This window comes from Nansenia antarctica, assembly GCF_963989245.1.
Source record: "Nansenia antarctica genome assembly, chromosome: 2".
NCBI classification, from domain to species: Eukaryota; Metazoa; Chordata; class Actinopteri; order Argentiniformes; family Microstomatidae; genus Nansenia; species Nansenia antarctica.
The window spans coordinates 33158010-33180272 of NC_137675.1; the positions used below are offsets into that span (position 1 = coordinate 33158010).

The 22263-nt window shown below is 49.3% G+C and overlaps 1 protein-coding gene across 1 annotated transcript; it reads right to left on the reverse strand.

Moving 5' to 3' along the window:
• Nucleotides 1-39: 39 nt before the first annotated feature.
• LOC308150135 (85/88 kDa calcium-independent phospholipase A2-like) lies at nt 40-18121 on the reverse strand (the record flags this gene model as incomplete). Its single annotated transcript, XM_080522997.1, has 4 exons — nt 40-199; nt 452-525; nt 16071-16238; nt 18074-18121. The coding sequence occupies 4 exons, from the start codon at nt 18119-18121 to the stop codon at nt 55-57; spliced, it is 435 nt and encodes a 144-aa protein (XP_080379123.1). The 3' UTR covers nt 40-54.
• Between the last annotated feature and the right edge of the window lie 4142 nt (nt 18122-22263).

Here is a 22263-nt window from a genome sequence, read left to right on the forward strand (position 1 = left end):
CCCTCTCACCCCCTCCCCCTCTCCTCCAACCTTTCCCCGACCTTCCTCTCTCCCTCAGCCGGTCAGTAGTTGCTGTGCCAGTATCTGGACGCTCTCCCGCTGTTCGTACAGGTACATCTGGGTCTCCCACAGCATGTCCACCAGGACGGAGTCCCTCACCTCGTCCAGCATCACCTCTTGTGAGAGCTGGGGGCTCAACCTGGGGGTTCGAGGGCAGGAGAGACGGAGGGAGGGAGGGAGGGAGGGAAGATAATGGGGGTACAGAGAGGCATTCGAGGGAGGAGAAAGACGGGGAGAGGGTGGAAGGACATTTTGACAACATGAGGCAGAAGAGGGAGGGGCGGGGGGAGAATGAGCTTACTAGACAACAGAGAACTGCTTCGTTGCAATGTCCATAACGTTTTGTAGTCGGTTCGCTTATAGGTAAAGAGTTGTGAGATCAAAGACAAACCTGTGATAGATGGTATCAGTCAACTCGCACCATGACCTGGCCCTGTCCACAGCACAGCCGTCAGAGTCTGTGCACTGAGACAGAGGAGACAACAACAGCATGGTGAAGTCAGCCGTCAGCCACGACATCGTGTGACGCGGGCAAAAACTACGTATTGAAAAGCTTGCCTTGCATGCAGCATTTGCAGTTCTGTAACCTCACCCAAGTCCTTTTTTACTACGTATCTGTTGAATAGCTAGTACCTGTTTAGCTTCACCCTGCCCAGGCTTGAATAGCGAGTGCATAGAGTCTGGTAATTTACTGGGTAACCTAATAATCAATTCAAAATCGGAGCAAATCACACAACTAGGAGGCGCGACTCCACATCGAGGGAAGAAGAGTGCGAGACGTCCTGTGAACGCTATTTTAGCCAGATTGTTGAGCGTGATCAAATAATTTTTGTTTGACATCCGAAGACGTGTACTGGTACGTGGCTATCGTTGCTAACCGCTCGCTAATATAGCTGACAACTGGATTTTCACACTGTCTCCCGTTTCTGGGATGGGGAAAGTGGGATAAGGAAAACTAGTCCATTCTATTATGGTGAGGGCAAGTTTGGCAGCATTATGTCTTAGAAGTCTGCGTGTGTATAGCCTACATTTATTGTATATTTGGGTTCCATAGAATAATAAGTTATGATAGTGTGATTACTCCTTCTCAGAGCGTCAATGTGTTCCTTTAAAACCATGTAGGCTACTATCATTAACAACGCAACATTCTCTATGTATGGTTCCTCTTCTGTGTTCAAGCGTCTGTCTGGTGTAACAGTAAACTGGATAAAGGTTTAATGTCTTGCTCAGCTCAATTCTGGTCCATTGCAAGATGTCAGTATGGCCGAGCGGTCTAAGGCGCCAGACTCAAGGTGAAAGCCCTTCCTGATAAAGGAGTATTCTGGTCTCCGAATGGAGGCGTGGGTTCGAACCCCACTGCTGACACATTTTAAGTAGAGCATGGCAGGTGTTAGCAATGTTGACTCATTCAATGTTCTGTAAGATACATTATTATAACATCGAGTTCAACCTCAAGGTACCATAACACTGCATGGTCTCTAACAAGCGCTATATAAATATAATTTATTATTATTATTAACAAGAACATACAGCATAGTCAGTGGCTCGATGTAGCTCAGTTAGAAGGGCATGCTGCTAACAATGCTAATCACCATGACTTTGATTACAACTGGAACTGTCTATAGCCTATCCATATGAATGAATGAATGAATGAATGAATGAATGAATGAATGGTCTTTATTGTCATTTATATAGTACAGGTACCATACAACGAAATTTGGGAGGGGGGGGGGCTCCCCTGGTGCTAGGAAAAAAAAACTAAAAACAAGAAGGGAAAAGAGCTGGTTTACATAAATAAAGGCTATATACACTATCCACTATACTATACAAATAAAACACTGTGCTGTACTCTATGCTATGCTATACATATCCTAACATTTCCTATCTCTGAACCTTATGTACCCGAGGGTTGTCATATTGCACATAGTGTTATTGCACATTAATATGCTCATTCAGCTGTACATTCCTTCGGTTCATAGTCTACTCAATGGCATGTGTGCTTGTCATATTATAAAACATATAATTTGCCAGATATATTCAGGTAATTACACGTATAGCAAGTGTATACAGCTGTTGTATTATCGTGTCTGTCTGGTGTGACAGTAAAGGTTTAATGTCTTATTCAGCTCAGTTCTTTAATTGATTTATAATTGTCGGGATGTCCGAGAGGTCTAAGGCGCCAGTCTCAAGAGTTGAGACTCCTTGAGACTGGAGGCGTGGGTTCGAACCCCACTTCTGACAACGTTTTTGTGGTTCAGATGGTAGACTACTAGAGCATAGTGTTAGTGTTCATCTAGGTTACGTGTCCTTTTTAGTTCATGTAGGAGCTGAAGTATAAAAGTATACTATTATTCTCTCATAGTAATTCGAGAATTAAAATAAACAGTGATCGGTGAAAACTGTCTGAAAGCAATGCGTTTGCCAGACTTCTTCTAGTCTTCGGAGACTAGTTCGTTTGTTGAAGTACTGAAAGTCGGAACAGCGCCACAAAACCAGCCAGTGGCCGAGGATATAATACACTATAGTATGATACTAAGGTCTGCCATATGTAGCGAGTTGTAATGCGTTATTTACTCACTGTATTAGTGAGTGTTTACTAGGCCACACAGGTGTTAGTGTAACGATGGTCAAACAGGCAAACTTCTTTCAACCAATTATTTTTATTGATCTGCATGGAAGACATATAAAACACAAATCTTCCTCTGGTCTGCAACTCTTGTGAATCTATTAAGATGGCAGCCATATTCTGGGTGTCCCACCGTGTATGTATATTTCACATCAGGATAATTTGTTTACAGAAAGAACACAAATTTCCCTCAAACATTACAAATAACAATTACAAACAACATGTGGAGCAACATACCTGCATGGAAGACATATAAAACACAAATCTTCCTCTGGTCTGCAACTCTTGTGAATCTGCGCATTCAAAATAACATACAATAAATGTTCACAAACATACAATCCGTGGACGAAACTATACAGAAATCATCACAATACATGTAAAAACAAACAGCACAGTACTACACCAACATTTTCACCTTACATTACAAGATTCTCCACACAAATAATAAAATACGAGGAGCATTTTACATCGCGCACATACCTATTAAGATGGCAGCCATATTCTGGTACCACCGTAAGTATGGCAACAACAGAAGGACAAAAGAACGCGCAGACCTGCAGTACACCCAAACTCCAAAGGGGGCTCCAACAACAACCAGGGCTGCTCAAGCACGGCGAAACTCATCTACATTCACCACAACTAAACATACATTCCCAACTCTGTTACACCCACCTCCCCTGAATTTCGCCAACCTTGAGCAGCAACTATACATTTAAATACTACTTTTTACTTTTTACACTATTACATAGGGCCACCAAAGGACAGGACAGCCAACTTGAAAAGTATCCTATAAGGATGAAGTGGAAAGAGAGGTAAACTATCTCTCCAACCAACTACTGGCGGTAGGATGCGTTCTACACCCCACAAGACCCTTTTTTCACTGTGTATTACTAGCCTTCAAGAGGCCACAACCTCTTATGAAACAATCAGAATAACGAACAAACCTATATGTCATAGGATGTCAGTGTGCACAGTGTATACATGCACTGAACTGAGCTTCGGCTTATCTAACTGTGGAAAGCCTGGAACACTGACCTACAAACAGCTCGAATGTTTGACTTAGTGTCTTGGATAATGTCTTGTCCTGACATAGTATACATCAATCTGTCAACTGGTTTGATAAGGCGACCAAACTTGGACTTGACCTGTGTGACTGTACTAGGATGTTCACACTGTGTGACAGAAGCTAGAGTGTCAGTACGCTGTGTGTCACTAGCATCATCTGTCTGATTTGTGTTACCAGAAACATCAGTACAATCATCAGCGCTAACCACAAATCTAGAATCAGAGTTAATGGACTGATCTACCATTTGCTCCTCAGCCATCTGCTCGGGGACCCTCTGAGGGGCAAACGAGACTGAAGACACTACAGTGTTAGTAGCCTCTGTCCGTGAGTGGTCAGGGAATGGTAACTGGGTGACCCACTCTAGGGTTCTTCCCTTGGGATCCGTGGGCTCTGGGACAGTCAAGGGAACATCCCTCTCCCGAACAGCTCTTCCCCCATACTCCATGTCTTCAACCTCCCCTCCCTCACTCCCAGGACAGGAATCCACTCTCTCCGACTCGAACGCGGTTCCTCTACTCACTTCCCCAGGCAAGGAATCCTGTTCCACTTCCGACGCGGACATGTCACTTGGCTCATTTGATGTATGAACAGCAGACAGGGATGAAACTGGGTCAGAGATCACACTCGTATCATACACCGGCAGAAAGTTCACCAACATCAATAGATTACGGTGGACTACCTTCTCTCGTCCAGTGACAGTGTCTTGTATCCTATATGTGTGAGTCTCAGAGTTCCTATCCACCACAGTGTATACAGTAGACTCCCAACGGTCAGCCACCTTTCTCTTTCCTCTCTCTCTCTTGTTCGCCAACAGCACACGGTCTCCGACGTCAATGGTGGGCCCTTTCACTCGTCTGTTGTAGAGCTCTGTGTGACGGTGCTGTTCTTTTATGACATGTTCCTGGGCTATGACCATAGCTTCTCTCAGATCCTTCGTGAGAGACATCACATACTTGTCGTAGCTGACCACAGCTGGATCATTCAGAACTGTCCGAAAGAGTATATCGACAGGGAGACGAGGAGTACGCCCGAACATCAGATAGAAAGGTGCATAGCCAGTTGACTCATGCGCTGTGCTATTGTACATGAACGTCAGAGTTTGCAAACGCCTCGGCCAGTTGATTTTTGCCTCTGGTTCAAGCGCTCGGATCATGTTACCGAGAGTTCTATTGAAACGTTCCACACTACCGTTACCCATCGGGTGATACAGGGTTGTGTGCGACTTTCTGACACCGGAGACTCTGAGCAGCTCACTCACTAGTTGACTCTCGAAGCTAGCTCCCTGGTCGCTATGGATACGTTCTGGGAACCCAAAGACGCAGAAGAACTTGTCCCATAGAACTCTCGCCACCTGTTTGGCTGACTGATCTTTGCAGGGGAATGCCTGGGCCATTCTTGTAAAATGGTCAGTAACAACTAACACATCAACTGACTTGTTCCTTGAGTCCTCCGCTGACCAGAAATCAATGCAAACCAGCTGAAGTGGCCTGGTTGATGTGATACTCTGCAAAGGCGCCCTCGCAGCAGGTTCAACAGTCTTACTGACAATACACCGCTGGCAGTTACGGACGTAGTCTCTTACGTCTCTGTCGAGGTTGAGCCAGAAGAACCTCTGTCTGGCCAAGCCAAGACTCCTGAACTGACCTTGATGGCCGGCATGGTCATGAACACCTCTCAGAACTTCAACTTTCTTAGACTCAGGAACCACATACTGGCGGCGTTTTGACTTCACGACTTGATCCCTCGAGACTCTGTAGAGTATCCCATTGCTCACAACAAGTTTCTCCCAGTGCTTCAGGTACCTCATGACTGTGACTGATTCCTTATCTCTCTCTCTCCTGGAGGGTCTCCGATGTCTCTCCACATAGTACAAGACTCGAGAGAGAGTTCTGTCTCTGAGCTGTTCATCCCGGAGTTCCTTCTCACTGTAAGCAGGAAGTGAGTCCTGACCACCTGGGACTAACTGAGGCAAATGGTGCAAGACTGCTACAGCACGCGTTCTTGCTCCGACCTCCCACAGATCGTCATATGACTGTAGAACAACAGACACTTCATCCATCTCCATAGACTGAGCGTGGACATGCAGAGGTGATGGGACACTTTGAGCGTAACTCTCTGCCTGGCGTGGAGTGTCACCACTATCATTGGACGACCGGAAGGCGTCCTGTACAGAAGCACTCGACACATCCTGGACTTCGGAGAGGAGATTCTTGTAGGGTTCAAGTAATCTGTGACTGACTCTCTGCTTGACGAAAGGCACACGACTCAAGGCATCAGCGACAACATTCTGTGGGCCTGGCACGTACTTGATGTCGAAGTTATAGCTCGCTAACTTAGCCACCCATCGTTGCTCGCAGCAGTCCAGCTTGGGCTTCGTCATGATATGAGTCAATGGATTATTGTCCGTCCAAACAGTGAAATCATGCCCCTTCAACCAATGGCTGAACTTGTCACAGACACTCCACTTCAAGGCTAGGAATTCCAACCGATGGGCTGGGTAGTTTCTCTGAGACTGAGAGAGGGACTTGCTGGCGAATGCGATTGGCCTCGCTCGGTCTTCACCCTCTTGGATCTGCGACATGACAGCACCGATGCCATCAAGGGACGCGTCCGTTGACAGCATGAAGGGACGGCTGAAATCAGGGTGAGCCAGGACAGCCGTCTCAACCAGCGCCGTTTTCAGCTTCTGGAAAGCCTGCTCCGTTTCGGGGGTCCAGTTAGTAACATTCAACTTCCTGCTTTGTGACCTTTGTTTGGACTGTTTCTCCTTCCCTTTTCTCTTCTGGCCCGTCAACAGAGAGAAGAGAGGCTTTGCAATAGCGGAGAAGCTAGGCACAAATTGCTGGTAATAATTGATCATCCCCAAGAAAGATCTGATTCGTTTCTGTGAGGGGGTTACACCGTCCGCTTCCATCAGGTCAGCACTTGTCATCTTTGCGATGCTCTCAACTTTGCTGGGATCAGTCAACACACCCACCGTTGTCATTAATTATGTGGCCGAGGAATTTGACGGATTTCCGGATAAAAAAACACTTCTTGGGGGCCAATTTCAGGTTATGACCATGCAGTCTACTGAACACCATCTCCAAGCGTTCCAGAGCTGTCCTCTCATCAGGGGCGTACACCAATAAATCATCCAGATAAACCAGTAAGCTCAGATAGTTCTGGTCTCCGAAAATGCTAGTCATCATACGCATGAAGCTCCCAGGACTATTACAGAGGCCCTGCGGGAGGCGATTATACTCATACCATAGGTGTTGTAAAGGCAGAGTACTTTCTGTCAACCTCGTGTAGTGGCATGTTATAAAACCCTGAGGTTAGATCCATAGTACTAAACAAGGAGTTACCTCCAAGTGCAGCTAAGCAGTCGGCCTGGTGAGGGAGAGGGTGAGCATCCTTCAGGGTCCTCTTGTTCAGCCAGCAAAAGTCTGTACAGATACGGAGATCTCCGTTCTTTTTCCATACAAGAACCAACGGAGATGCATATTCACTGGTTGACTTCCTGATTATATCTTTCTCCTCCATCTCACTCAGTACTTGGCGCAACTTCTGATACTGACTGGGGGGCACTCGTCTGAATGGTAGCCGGAATGGCCTGTGATCTGAGAGGTGAATGCGATGTATGAAGCCCTTTGCCTCTCCACAATCCAGGTGATGGCGTGAGAAGATGTCCTCGTAGCGCACAACCAGGTCAGCCATCTTGCTTCTACACTGTTCAGACACGTCACAGGAGTGTATGTCGAGCCCACTCAATCCCATGTACTTCAGTTCCTCATCAACAGTGCGGGCCGCATTTTCACTGGACGGGGTTACTTGACAGCAACTGAGTAGTGGGACCTCAGCCGGTCCGGTCTCATCCATGTCCTCGAGCGCAATGCAGGAGAAGACGTCGGCCAATTTAGCATTGCGTCTTACCAAGACGGGCCTGTCGGACGAGTTGATCAGCTTCAATGGAACCCATCCGTCTCCCCACAAAGGAGTAACAACTCTGGCCACCAGAACCCCTCTTGGAGCTGAGCGACACGATGTGGGCTCTGTCATCACAGCGCTACCAGGAGACACAATAGTGGACTTGGGTAGCTTGCCCCACATCAGGTACTCCCGACCAGGCTCAAGACACACGGCTGAGTTGCACCTGACTGTGCCTATCTTGTCAGGTATGACGTCACCTCGCCAACGGTTCAGACCAGCGAGCATCGAGAGAAACTGTTCAGATTCTGGATCGCCAGCAGGACAGGGCGTAGACACAGCCTTCCAGTAGCCATCACATTGCTTATACTGCCGGAGGATATATTTAATAACATTGGTGCCTAGTATCAACTCATCATGCTGGCCTTCAACTACCAGAGTGGGAACCATAATCCTACAGCCATACACTTCCATTTCCAGTTGAAAGCTGACTCAGGCTTGACACGGCGACCACCACAGCCAACAAGCACCACATTTGAACTGAACTGGTTATGTTCTGTAGCAACTCCAACCTCTCTAAGCTTTCCCTCTGCCGTCTTACTCATTGTACAAGCCATAGACCCACTGTCTAGCATAGCATTCAGAGTCACTGTATTACCAACTGTCACAGGTGTGTAGAAAAGGCTGTCACTACCACTAATTGTATGTGTATTCTGATAAACAATATCTTCAGAGTTATCACTTGAGCTTTTGAGAGCTATATACACTGTCTCAGCACTAGATTCGTCCTCACAATGGGAGTTTACTTGGCGACCTATACTTTCTCCCTCTGAATTCATAGCTTTCATGTGACGTCACAGCATAGTGGAAACGCCCACCTGACGGGCAAAAGGCACTTTTTGCGGGCAAAACCCACGGGCAAAACCCACTTTTTGCGGGTTAATAACTTTGATTTCCCGTGGGTTAGGAAAATAATTCCAACGTGTCCGGATAGAGTAGAAGACAGGGAATCCAACACTATTTGAATGGTGTCAATCCTCCACTCCTATCACCGTGGACACAGCAAGGAGCGAATTCCCGGATATAAATATTCCCTCGCTCGCTGACAGCGGGAGTTGGGAGTTTCGTCCAGCAGCCGGTGAACGCCCGGTTGATCGAGTTTCATATTAAAAGCAGTGGTGTGCCGTCAGGGCCAGCAAGGCCTTCTCTGCTGGCCTAAACATCATCAGAATATACATTTTATTTAATATATTTTTTCCACAAATATGTATTAATGATTCCCCATAGTCTATTCTCTTCATTTCATAGCTTTCCTCTTGGTTGCGCTGCTTCCAGTCTCCAATTGAGATTTGGAGGGCTGGCCTTTATGTTAGAGCTTTTATCCAATCAAAATGTGTTGCTAGGGGGCTCCCAAATCTGCCCGCCTTCACAACAGACGGTGCCGCGAATTCGACCTGTAACTTAACGTTGGAACGAGAAAACCTGTGGCGTTCCTAGTAAACCTACGTAGATGCGAGCAAAATCAACAACGGCGCCTGCTGGAAGGCTCAATCTGATGTCAGCACCCAGCACGTCTTTTGATTGGATACGCACTATTGAGATGCGTAGCAAGGTAATTTGCGTATCTTTATACCGTCTGCAATCAGCTACAATGGCGGAAGGGGGAGAAGAGGCAGATGTGGTGGCAGATCTTAAAACAACGCCATTTTCTAGAAGAACTTTCCAGGAAAAGATAGACATTATCAGAGAACGGCCAACCCCGACTCTTGCGAGCCTTTCTCAGCGGGGAAAAGGGTTTGTCCGGCACTTTCAGATCGCTAACTACGAGCGGTACCCCTGGCTCACAGGCTCCGAAAGGCACTGCAAATTGTACTGCTGGCAATGCCTGCTATTTGCAACAGATCGATCCGGTGTTTGGAGCCACACTGGTTTTGCAAACTTGAGTTGTCTAACCAAGGGAGCAACGAGACACCAAAGCACGGCTGGGCACTTACAAGCAACGGTGCTTTTGAACACCTTTGGGGACACTCGAGTGGATTTACAGCTCAACGGATGGATTTTGTTTTCAAATGAAGTTGTTTTGGTGAGTACAAAGCATTTTATTTTTTATTTTATTTGTATATATTTTTGTCATTTTATTTCGTTATTTCATTTTATTTTCGTTTCAATATTAACGAATTAATATATAGGTAATTAAAATTCATTTTATTTTCGTTTCAATATTAACGAATTAATATATAGGTAATTAAAATGACAAATATAGGCTTATAAAATAAATGTTTGATGCGTCTGTTGCAGGTTGCAAGAGATGTGGAGATTACGTGGGTGGCGCACGTGAATCAGCTGTGCAGTAAAAGTACTCAAGGAGACTTGTTGAATTGTTTTGTCACGTTTCTTGACGATAAAAGTGCCTTTTATTTAAACGTTTTGACAGTATCCAAGCGAAGCGATCTTAAAGATCACAGTCTTCATTGTAAATGCGGATTTATTGATTAAAAATGCTTCGGAAATATTAATATAACTCTGTTGTACTTGTCTGATTATGTTAAGGTGATGCAACGCCCGGTTATACTGTGTTTCTGTCTAGTTTCTAGAGCCATGGCGTCATAATGATGGTATTAAGAGGTAGAATAATTCAGGTAGGACTGTGTCGGACATCACTGAAGGCCTAGGTGTGAAATGCACCGCCCGCCAAAAGTATATCTTCTCGGGGTGTCAGCGCGGTGGTTAAGGGCTCAAAATGACCGTATACTGATGGTGAATTTAGCAATAATAGTCTTATGTTTGTACCACCTCCATAACCGGTGTTATTCACGGGAAAAGCCGGTCAAGGAGGCACCCTTTGCAGGTCAATAACTTTGATTCTCCGGGGGTTATGATAATAATTCCAACGTGTCCGGATAGAGTAGAAGACAGGGAATCCAACACTATTTGAATGGTGTCAATCCTCCACTCCTATCACCGTGGACACAGCAAGGAGCGAATTCCCGGATATAAATATTCCCTCCCTCGCTGACAGCGGGAGTTGGGAGTTTCGTCCAGCAGCCGGTGAACGCCCGGTTGATCGAGTTTCGTATTAAAAGTATATCTTCTCGGGGTGTCAGCGCGGTGGTTAAGGGCTCAAAATGACCGTATACTGATGGTGAATTTAGCAATAATAGTATTATGTGTGTACCACCTCCATAACCGGTATTAACACGGGAAAAGCCGGTCAAGGAGGCACCCTTTGCAGGTCAATAACTTTGATTCTCCGGGGGTTATGATAATAATTCCAACGTGTCCGGATAGAGTAGAAGACAGGGAATCCAACACTCATTGAATGGTGTCAATCCTCCACTCCTATCACCGTCGTGTGTCTTGAAAGTTCTTCATGGGTGAGGTGGTCTAAATAGTAGGCAGCCATGTTGAGCGATGTTGCTATGATACTTTTTGCCCGTCAGGTTGGTGGTTGCTAGGGAAGAAACCACGTGACTGAAAGCTATAAATACAGGCCACCTAGTTTCCCTGAGGCTGAGGTGCTCGGGACGACCTGGTGGGACACTCAACTTTTGTGTGACCTGGGGCTAAACAGACAAAGCACAGCTTCTCTGACATGCAGTGTGAGATGGTAGTGTGTCTACTGTCATCACAGACTCGGCAGGCCTTCTCACAGGCGCCACCCTGGTATCTTCCGCCACGAGGAGCACTGTCACGCTGCTGCACTTTCCCCATCATCTACTCCAGCCTCTCCATAATGCGAGCAAGAATCCTGTCTTCAGATTGCTGAGTGTTCTGGGCCACAGCAGTCGCGGAGGAGGGGCACGGAAGCTGGCCTAATGCATGGTCCTGGGAAGGAATGAGGGTAGAAGGCGGACACTGTGTGTGGTACACTGGACTATGGGCAGGAGCAGGGGGGTACTGGGTGGAACACTGCTCAGACACAGACTGAATCGAAGGCTCTGGATGAGACTGCACAGTGTGGAGGGCGGTGGCATGGCTCTTCAATGGCACAGAACTACCAGTCCTGCCAGAGGCTCTCAGCTCTCTCTGATAATTATCAATCTTCAACTGTATGTCTCGTGAGCTCCACTCCTCAATAGCCTTGCATTCCAGAATACGGGATAGTCCAGAGTCCGGGCAATGCCTGACAAACATCCGTGCTACCTCTTCACCCATGTTCTCCATCCTCCTACCTTGTCTGCGAAGGCCCTCACCAGCTACATCAGCTGCTTTGTTGATCCTCAACCAGTAGTCTACAGGGTTCTCATTGGGTCTGGGTAGAGTGGCATAGAAATCTGACAACGGGAGGCATGATGACACATCACTGAAGTACTTGAGAAGGATATCATAGATGAGATCAGGGTTCTGCTTCACATCAAGTGTCTGATCGCTACGCAAACCAACCCTCACGACATCCTTTGCCTTACCCATCAGCCTTGCCAGTATCTCCTCAGCCTGTTCATGCATTGGACATTTCTGCTTTCTCAGATAAGCTTTAGACATGTCAATCCAGTCCTGGACTGAACACTTATCAGAACTATCACCTCGGAACATTGGTGGTTCCCTGTCTGATTTTACATTCACAGTAACGCGCGGAACCTCCTGTCTAACAACATTAGGATCAGTTACAGGATCTGGAGGCGATGTGCAGTTGAGGTGTGCACTGCTCATACTACTTGAGTGAACTACACCAGCTGAAATTAACTTGGTTACAATGGACTCGCCAATCTGAGCACCTAGCTGACCCATCATGTCTGAAAGGTGATGAAGAGCTTCAGTGTCATTAACACTGGGTGTGAATGTGGGAGGAGCCTCCCCTGTAAACTGCCCGACAGCAGCACAACCTGGGTCCTGACTTGACCCTGTGCCTCTACCACTGTCAGTAAACAACTGGGAACACCCCACCTCCCTACTATTCAACCCACCGATGACAGCACTGTCAGAAAAGCTCTGACATGCCCCCCATGCACCCCTCCCCATAGGCAACACTGGACTGGCAAACATCTCATCATTAAAACCTGGCCTCTGAGCCATAGTGGTACAGACTTGCGTTGTGTAATATTACTGAATGAAAAAAAAAATAATAATAATAATAATAATGTTTAAAAAATATATAAAGTTACAGCAGGACATAAAAAACAAAACAATCAAAGCACTTTTTAAACTGATGTAATCACAGACCTCAGACTGAATGACCATTTACTATAATACTCTGACCACACTTGATCTATCACACTAAGATCTATCACACTTGATCTATCACAGTACCTGTACTGTAGCAATGACAATAAAGACCATTCATTCATTCATTCATTCATTCACTAAGACCTGGCATCCACGCAGCATCCACGGAGATCGGCGTTCGGCTGATCTTGAGATCGACGTGTCACGGCACCAGTGTAACGATGGTCAAACAGGCAAACTTCTTTCAACCAATTCTTTTTATTGATCTGCATGGAAGACATATAAAACACAAATCTTCCTCTGGTCTGCAACTCTTGTGAATCTATTAAGATGGCAGCCATATTCTGGGTGTCCCACCGTGTATGTATATTTCACATCAGGATAATTTGTTTACAGAAAGAACACAAATTTCCCTCAAACATTACAAATAACAATTACAAACAACATGTGGAGCAACATACCTGCATGGAAGACATATAAAACACAAATCTTCCTCTGGTCTGCAACTCTTGTGAATCTGCGCATTCAAAATAACATACAATAAATGTTCACAAACATACAATCCGTGGACGAAACTATACAGAAATCATCACAATACATGTAAAAACAAACAGCACAGTACTACACCAACATTTTCACCTTACATTACAAGATTCTCCACACAAATAATAAAATACGAGGAGCATTTTACATCGCGCACATACCTATTAAGATGGCAGCCATATTCTGGTACCACCGTAAGTATGGCAACAACAGAAGGACAAAAGAACGCGCAGACCTGCAGTACACCCAAACTCCAAAGGGGGCTCCAACAACAACCAGGGCTGCCCAAGCACGGCGAAACTCATCTACATTCACCACAACTAAACATACATTCCCAACTCTGTTACACCAGCTTGTTAACTAGCTAGCTTTATTAGAAGCGTGTTTGTTTTTGTTAGCTGACTTAGCGTGGTTTTGTTTGTTGTGTTGTTCACAAGTTATTGTGTGTGTCTGTGTGTGTGTGTGTGTTTACTACACTAGCCAAACAAGTGTTAGCTTATTAGCTAGCAGAGCTGCCAAGTCTCACGCAATCACCGTGAGACTCACGCATTTCAACCAGTTCTCACGCTCTCACGCCGCATCTCTATTTCTCACGGCGAGAAATAACAATTTGTTTTACAGGACTTGAGTTTCGTGGCATCTTTCTGCACGCGCGTTAACTTGAGTCTGCAATCGAAGCGGCAGGCGAGCCAGGAAGAACCTGTGTTCACGCGAGCTGCAAGAACGTAGCAAGCAGTGTTGCCAGATTGGGCTACTTTTGGTCACACTGGACGGGTGGATTCGGCAGCTTTTAGACAGGTTGGGCTGGACATTGTCAATTCCATCTGGCAACCGTGGTAGCAAAATATGTGCATACATTACAACATTGTATCTGGTAGCCTACTGGACTGGGTTGCACCAATTTGGCGTAAGTCATTACTAAATGCAGGCATGCAGTAGTTACTAAACCCCTAGTTGTTACTAGCTAGTTTCAAACTAGTTGTTTACTAATTTCGGTTGCACCACGCCAATCTTTTGCCAATCTTAGCTAGTAAATACTCAGTTTTGGTAACTGTTTTTTGTTTCTCTACTGTAACATAACATTAATAATAATTGTTAAAGGAGCATAGTCTACTACTTGCTACTGAGATGCTAACCCGACGGATTGTCCGGTTGACGCGCCGTGCGTCCTAAATTTGATGTGTTGCTGTTGGTTATATAAGATCCGTAGTCGTTGGTTTGCTGCATAATAAACATTTATTGTGTTACTATGTGCCATCAATGGCTTAATCACTGGTACAAACAATAACAAACTTAGCGCCCTTGCGGTCAAACCTATTTGCCCTTCCGGGATCAACACCTGACGACAACAACAACAAATGTGCTACCTGATATACACCTGCCTCAGGTATTGTGACAGCGCCACCCCATGCCCACACAGTGAATTACAACACGTATCACAGGACCATATCTGGCTCCTACAATAGTAATAATAAATAGTAATTGCAATTTACAATACAAATACAACAATTGGGGGTCCCTAAAAAAAATGTGGCCGCGCTACGCGCGCACAAGATCAACCACCAAGGCCTCATTCTGACCCAGGAAAAACCCTGGTATGTAGCCTACTGTATAACATGATAGACATCTATGAGCAATGCACTGTATATAAGATGATGACCACAGGTCTTTCTGCTGCTGACCAAGGGGCTGAGTCCTGTTGATGGGTCCCAATTTTCTTTTAGAGTCTGTAGGCTACTGTATTTGTTCATTAAGATTTCATAAATATGATATATTGTCTGAATTTTTGTCTTGTTTTATAAAATGTTAATTATTTTCATTTCTTGTGCTGGTTTATTATGAACAACATGTAAAATTGCAGGAAACTAGCACAAATAATTGGGTGGGAGAGAGGGGCCGCTGCCGCCAAAACGTGCACAGTTTTGGGTCGCTCCACCACCAAAAAATCTCACTCCAAACTTTTGGTGAAACTTGGCAGCCCTGATTATCAGGTCGGTGTTACAGCGCTATGCACTTGTTTGTGTGTCTCCAGTGAGGAATGCAGCACAATGGGGGAGATTCTACGGGTTGCTGAGGATGAGACTAAGGGAAAAAAGACCTCAAAACAAACGACTGAATATGACTGTAGTCTGGGGGGGGGGGGGGGGTCAACGTCGCTAAAGGAAAATCTAGAGAAAATCTAGAAAAAAGCCTGGATTTTCCTTTAGTGACGTTAATGGAATACCCCCCAGGCCTGGCAGAACATCACCAGTCAATGAGCCACAGCCTTCGGACAGTTCTTGCATCTGAAGGATCTTTTGGACGAAACACTAAACGTGATTGCTTCATTTGAACATTATATGAATCTGTCCCAATACTTTTGGAGCCCTGCTATGGAGGGACTATGTTTTAAAAAGTGTTGTCATTACTAAACGGTGAAACCAATACTAACACAAATACCTTCAAAATAAAAAGCTGAGAATTGACACTTTAACCTCATCGTAACTGTTTGATTTGGAACATTTGGGAGTATCGAGCCTAAAAGAAGAAAGAAAAACGCTTCACTGTCCCAATAACTATATTCAATTGTGGGGAACATGCAGCGTCTGTCCTGTAGAGGGAGCTACACTCACGCTCCACCACGGTCCTGTATCTCCCTCTACAGGCCAGATGCTGCATGCTCCCCACAAAAACCAGTGTAACCCACATTGTCCCTCCACTCACACAGTCCACCAGCATCTTGATCAGCTCCTTGGCTCCTACGAAGCTCTTGGCCAGTTCCAGAGGGTTGGAGGGCCTGAACACATCCACGGAGCTGACCGCCACCTGAGGGAGTTTCCCTGTACCCAGAGACACCACCACACCCAGGCTCTGGACCACCTCTCCTCGCCCCTGGGACAACAACAGGGGAAGGGGGAGGAAAGGAAAGAGGGGAGGAAAGGAGAGGGGAGATAAGGAAAGAGGGGAGGAAAGGAGAGGGGAGATAAGGAAAGAGGGGAGGAAAGGAGAGGGGAGATAAGGAAAAGGTGGGGGGAGAGATGGGGCAGAGAAAGAGAGCAACTTTGATTTTATAGAATTGATTTGGGCAAATCTAAGGTTTTGGCTATTTTTTTGTCAGTTACATTTTTCTAATATTTCAGCCATAATGGCTATTTGGTCCTCATGTTGACAGACATCAATAGCAGACTTCAAAGGCAAATGCAAAGCCTAGAATCAACAACTAGACATTGACAGCTCTCTAACCCTGCACACATGATGTGATGGAACACACCTGACTAACCAGATACACCTGTCAGGTAAATTTTCCAATACTTGATGGGAGGACGGGAGCAGGGGGGAGGGAGGGGAGGAAGGGAGCAGGGGGGATGGAGGGGAGGAAGGGAGCAGGGGGGAGGGATGGGAGGAAGGGAGCAGGGGGTAGGGAGGGGAGGAAGGGAGAAGGGGGGAGGGATGGGAGGAAGGGAGCAGGGGGGATGGAGGGGAGGAAGGGAGCAGGGGGGATGGAGGGGAGGAAGGGAGAAGGGGGGAGGGATGGGAGGAAGGGAGCAGGGGGGAGGGATGGGAGGAAGGGAGCAGGGGGGATGGAGGGGAGGAAGGGAGCAGGGGGGATGGAGGGGAGGAAGGGAGAAGGGGGGAGGGATGGGAGGAAGGGAGCAGGGGGGAGGGATGGGAGGAAGGGAGCAGGGGGGAGGGAGGGGAGGAAGGGAGCAGGGGGGAGGGATGGGAGGAAGGGAGCAGGGGGGAGGGAGGGGAGGAAGGGAGCAGGGGGGAGGGATGGGAGGAAGGGAGCAGGGGGGAGGGAGGGGAGGAAGGGAGCAGGGGGGATGGAGGGGAGGAAGGGGGAAGGGGGGAGGGATGGGAGGAAGGGAGCAGGGGGAGGGAGGGGAGGAAGGGAGCAGGGGGGATGGAGGGGAGGAAGGGAAAAGGGGGGAGGGATGGGAGGAAGGGAGCAGGGGGGAGGGAGGGGAGGAAGGGAGCAGGGGGGAGGGAGGGGAGGAAGGGAGGGGAGGGGAGGAAGGGGAGGAAGGGAGCAGGGGGGAGGGAGGGGAGGAAGGGAGAAGGGGGGAGGGATGGTACTCACCGACGGGTACTTTGCTCTCCCGTCATGTCCACGCCCCTTTTTGGGTGATAGAAGGGGAGAAGTTTGACTGGCGGTCAATGGAAATTTCTGGTCTTTGCTACTTTAATCCGATAAAATAAGAAAACCGTAGTGCTTTTTAGATATTAGGAGCCCAAATCCGATGGCCAGTTAGGCAAACTATGATATAGTGTCGTTGCCGATCAATGATCGACGTCGTTATATAGAGAAAATTAATGAAATAGGGGTTGATTCATCAGAGCAGTCATACGTCCTCTCCCTGTCATCAGGGATTTGTCGATCTTTGATTTGATTTGCCGTGTAAATCCCCAGATGAGAGTGTTACATTAGTTTTCTTAAGATAGGATAATGAATAAATCTGTTCAATTGGCATTTGCCTACTGTTAATCAGTGCCTACTGTTAATCAGTATTTAGCCTGTATGGTGTCACCAGGGGAGTCTCCGACTCTCCGACACCACCTACTGGTGGCTGGACTTTATTGGAACTAATTGCTAATACCTGTCACCTGTTGTATGTTTGTATGTGGCTATTTAGGTGTGTCCCTTTTCCCTGTTCCCTTGTTCGTCGATCACTTGTGTTACCCCGTTTGGTATGCTTCAGTATCCTGTGTACGTATTACCACTTCACGTATCCGTTACCCGGAACGTGATTGAGCCTTGACTTTGTTGGTGCCATGCTGACCCAGCATGAACGTCTCCTCAGGGAGATGAGTGAACATCTCCGCCAGCTGTCCCTCACCGTCCAGAGCCTGGTGGACCGCCAGGACAACACTGAACTGGTCGCCGCCGCAGCCAACTCCGCAGCAGCCCTACCTCCACTACTGGTCCCTACACCTCCGCCTACACCTCGTGAGCCTCGCCTTCCACCTCCAGAGAGGTACGACGGACGTCCAGAGGGCTGCCGAGAGTTCATCACACAGTGCACCTTAGTGTTCAACCTACAGCCGACCTCCTTTCCCACCGAGCAGTCCCGGGTGGCCTATATCACCACTCTGCTAACGGGACGTGCCCTGTCCTGGGCGACGGCAGAGTGGGAGAGGGGGACTGCGATATGTGCCAGTTCCCAGCTCTTCATAGCAGAGCTGCGTAAAGTCTTCGATCACACCCGGGTACTCTCTACCTACGAGGCAGGCAGGAGACTCACCGCCTGTCGACAGGGTCATCGCACGGTGGCGGACTATTCCGTGGAGTTCCGCACCCTGGCCAGAGAGACCGGGTGGGAGGAGCGCGCTGTGGTCGTCCTGTATGCTCAGGGGCTCTCGGAGGTCATGAAGGACGAGTTGTCCTTCCGAGAGCTGCCTGAGCAGCTGGACGACTTAGTCGACCTCTCTCGGCGGGTGGATAATAGACGCCGGGAGCGGGACCGCGAGAGAGGCTCGGCTAGGGGCGCGCCCTCCCACCTAACGCCGGGTGTGAAACCACCCAGTGGCTTCATGGAGGAGCCAACCTACGATGAGCCAATGCAGTTAGGAGCGGCACGCCTTTCCCAGACCGAGCGACAGCGGCGTCAGAGAGAGGGGCGCTGTCTGTATTGCGGGCGGGCTGGACACCTAGTCGCTACGTGCCCGGAGAAGCCGGGAAACGGGAGGGCTCGCTAATGTCGGGAGGGGCATTGGTGAGCCATGAATCACCTTCTGCAATGGGCGATCACCGGACTTTTTTGGGGGTAACGTTAGAGGGGGGACGCCGCATACGACGGGTGTGGGCGTTGGTGGACTCGGGGGCGGCGGGGAACCTTATGGACACGGGCTTAGCCCACGAGTGGGGACTAGCTCTCAAGGACCTTCCCGTTCCATTACCGGTCCGCGCCCTGGACGGCCGGCCTCTGGGGACCGGCTTCATTACCCAGTGCACACCACCTATTCGTCTCCAGGTGGAGCGAGAACAGTGGGAGCTGATCCAGTTTTTTATTATTGAGTCTCCTGACTGTCCTCTGGTCCTGGGGCACCCCTGGCTGGCGGTGCACAACCACAACATTAACTGGTCCACGGGGCGAATCACCAACCCTCCCAGAACCCCACTCCATTTCCCAGTCTCGTTGCCAGCCCCATTCCCAGTCCCATCCCACTCCCTAGCTACAGCCCCTAGACCCTTTTCCACGCTAGCGGCGGGGTCTACAGACATTCCAGTGGCTCCGGCCGTAGTGGGCGTTCCCCAGGTCTATTGGGATCTGGGGGAGGTTTTTAGTAAGCAGCGGGCTAGGGAACTACCCCCCCACAGGGCTTACGACTGTGCCATCAACCTCCTGCCCGGCACCACGCCCCCTCGGGGGAGATTGTTCTCCCTCTCCGGACCTGAGACCCTGGCCATGAAGGAGTACATCGACGACGCACTCGCCGCGGGCCACATTCGCCCCTGCACCTCCCCGGCGGGTGCAGGGTTATTCTTTGTGGCCAAGAAGGACGGGGGGCAGCGGCCGTGCATTGACTATAGGGGGTTAAACAACGTCACGGTGAAAAACAGATACCCCCTTCCGTTGATGACGACGGCCTTTGAGTCCTTGCAGGGGGCCCGGGTCTTCACTAAGCTGGACTTACGAAACGCGTATAACTTAGTGAGGATCCGGGAGGGGGACGAGTGGAAAACAGCTTTTAACACCCCCAGAGGACATTATGAGTACTTAGTAATGCCGTTCGGCCTTGCCAACGCGCCAGCGGTATTTCAAGCGCTTGTTAATGATGTCCTACGAGACCTCCTCGACCACTCTGTGTTTGTCTACCTCGACGACATTTTAATTTTTTCCAAGGACCTAGCCCAACACCGAATACATGTGCGGCAGGTGCTCGAACGCCTTCTCCATCACAAACTTTTTGTTAAAGTAGAAAAGTGCGAGTTCCATGTGGACACTGTCTCCTTTCTGGGCTTCGTGGTGGACAAGGGGAATTTACTGATGGATCCCGGAAAGGTCAGTGCGGTGTTGGACTGGCCACGACCCTCCTCTCTCAAGCACTTACAACGCTTTTTAGGTTTCGCAAACTTTTATAGGAGGTTCATTCGCGGGTTTAGCGCCTTAGCGGCCCCGTTGACAGCCCTCACCCAGACTAGCCTACGCTCCTTTTCTTGGTCCCCGGAGGCGGACACCGCTTTCACGGCATTAAAACAGCGCTTCACCTCAGCGCCCATCCTGGTGCACCCGGACCCGTCCCAACCGTTCGTAGTGGAGGTGGACGCTTCGGACATTGCAGTGGGGGCGGTTCTCTCACAAAGGGTTACTAAGGACAGTAAGACTCACCCCTGTGCCTTTTTTTCTCGCAGGCCGTCCGCGCCGGAGCGCAACTACGACGTGGGGAACCGCGAGTTGCTTGCCATCAAACTCGCGCTGGAGGAATGGAGGCACTGGTTGGAGGGGGCCCTGCACCCTTTTATGGTTTGGACGGACCACAAGAACCTGGCCTATATCCAGGGGGCCAAGCGCCTCAACTCCCGACAGGCCAGGTGGGCGTTATTCTTCACCAGGTTCCAGTTCACGATCTCCTATCGACCGGGCTCTAAGAACACCAAGCCCGATGCACTGTCGAGGCAGTTCGATCCTGTGGACCTGGTGGAGAGTATGGATTCGATCGTCCCCACTGGCCTGGTCGTCGCCCCCGTGTCCTGGGGAATCGACAGGGTAGTGAGAACAGCGCTGAGGCGGGAGCCTGACCCGGGCGGGGGTCCGCCGGGGAGGCTTTACGTTCCGAGGACTGCGCGCGCACGACTGCTGCAGTGGGCGCACGCCTCCTCCCTCACCAGTCACCCAGGGGCCACCAGGACATTGGACTTCATACGAAGGAGGTTCTGGTGGCCCACAGCGGAGGGGGACACGCGTGCGTTTGTGGCAGCCTGTGCCCTATGCGCGCGCAGTAAAGCCTCCCGGCAACGGCCGCCGGGACTCCTACACCCCCTGTCCATCCCCAAACGTCCCTGGTCGCACATAGCCCTCGATTTTATATCGGGTCTACCCCCATCTGATGGGTTCACCGCCATACTCGTGGTGGTAGACCGGTTCTCTAAGGCGGCGCACTTCATCCCCCTCCCCAAACTCCCCACGGCCCAAGAGACGGCGGAGCTAGTGGTCCAGCATGTCTTCCGGGTGCACGGACTACCCCTGGACATGGTATCCGACCGGGGTCCTCAATTCGCCTCCAGGTTCTGGAAGGCATTCGCCACCAGCCTTGGCGCCTCCGTCAGCCTGTCCTCCGGGTTCCACCCCCAATCCAATGGGCAGACGGAGCGCGTCAACCAGGACCTGGAGGGGGTCTTGAGGTGCTACGTCTCCAGCAATCCGGCGACATGGAACCGGCGGCTGGCGTGGGCTGAATACGCCCACAACACCCTCCTCTGCTCCTCCACTGGCCTCTCCCCTTTCCAATGCCAGTACGGGTATCAGCCCCCCCTTTTCCCTGAGCAGGAGGAGGAGGCAGCTGTACCATCGGTCCAAGCCCATGTCAGCCGCTGTCGCCGTACCTGGAGGCGGGTGAGGGCGGCGCTTGTGCGGGCTTCGGACAGGTCCCAACGCCAGGCCAACCGCAGGCGCCGTCCTGCCCCGGTCTTCCGTCCTGGTCAGAGGGTCTGGCTGTCTACCCGGGATCTCCCCCTCCGGGTGGAGTCACGCAAGTTGGCTCCTCGCTTCGTGGGGCCGTTTAAGGTGGTGCAGCGGGTCAATGCCGTGGCCTACAGACTGCTACTCCCACCCTCCATGCGAGTTCACCCCACCTTCCATGTATCACTCCTCAAGCCCGTTGTTTTCTCCCCCATGGCCCCTCCACCCCGCCCCGCCCCCCTGCCCCGTCTCATTGATGGACAACCTGCCTACACGGTCAACAGGATCATCAACTC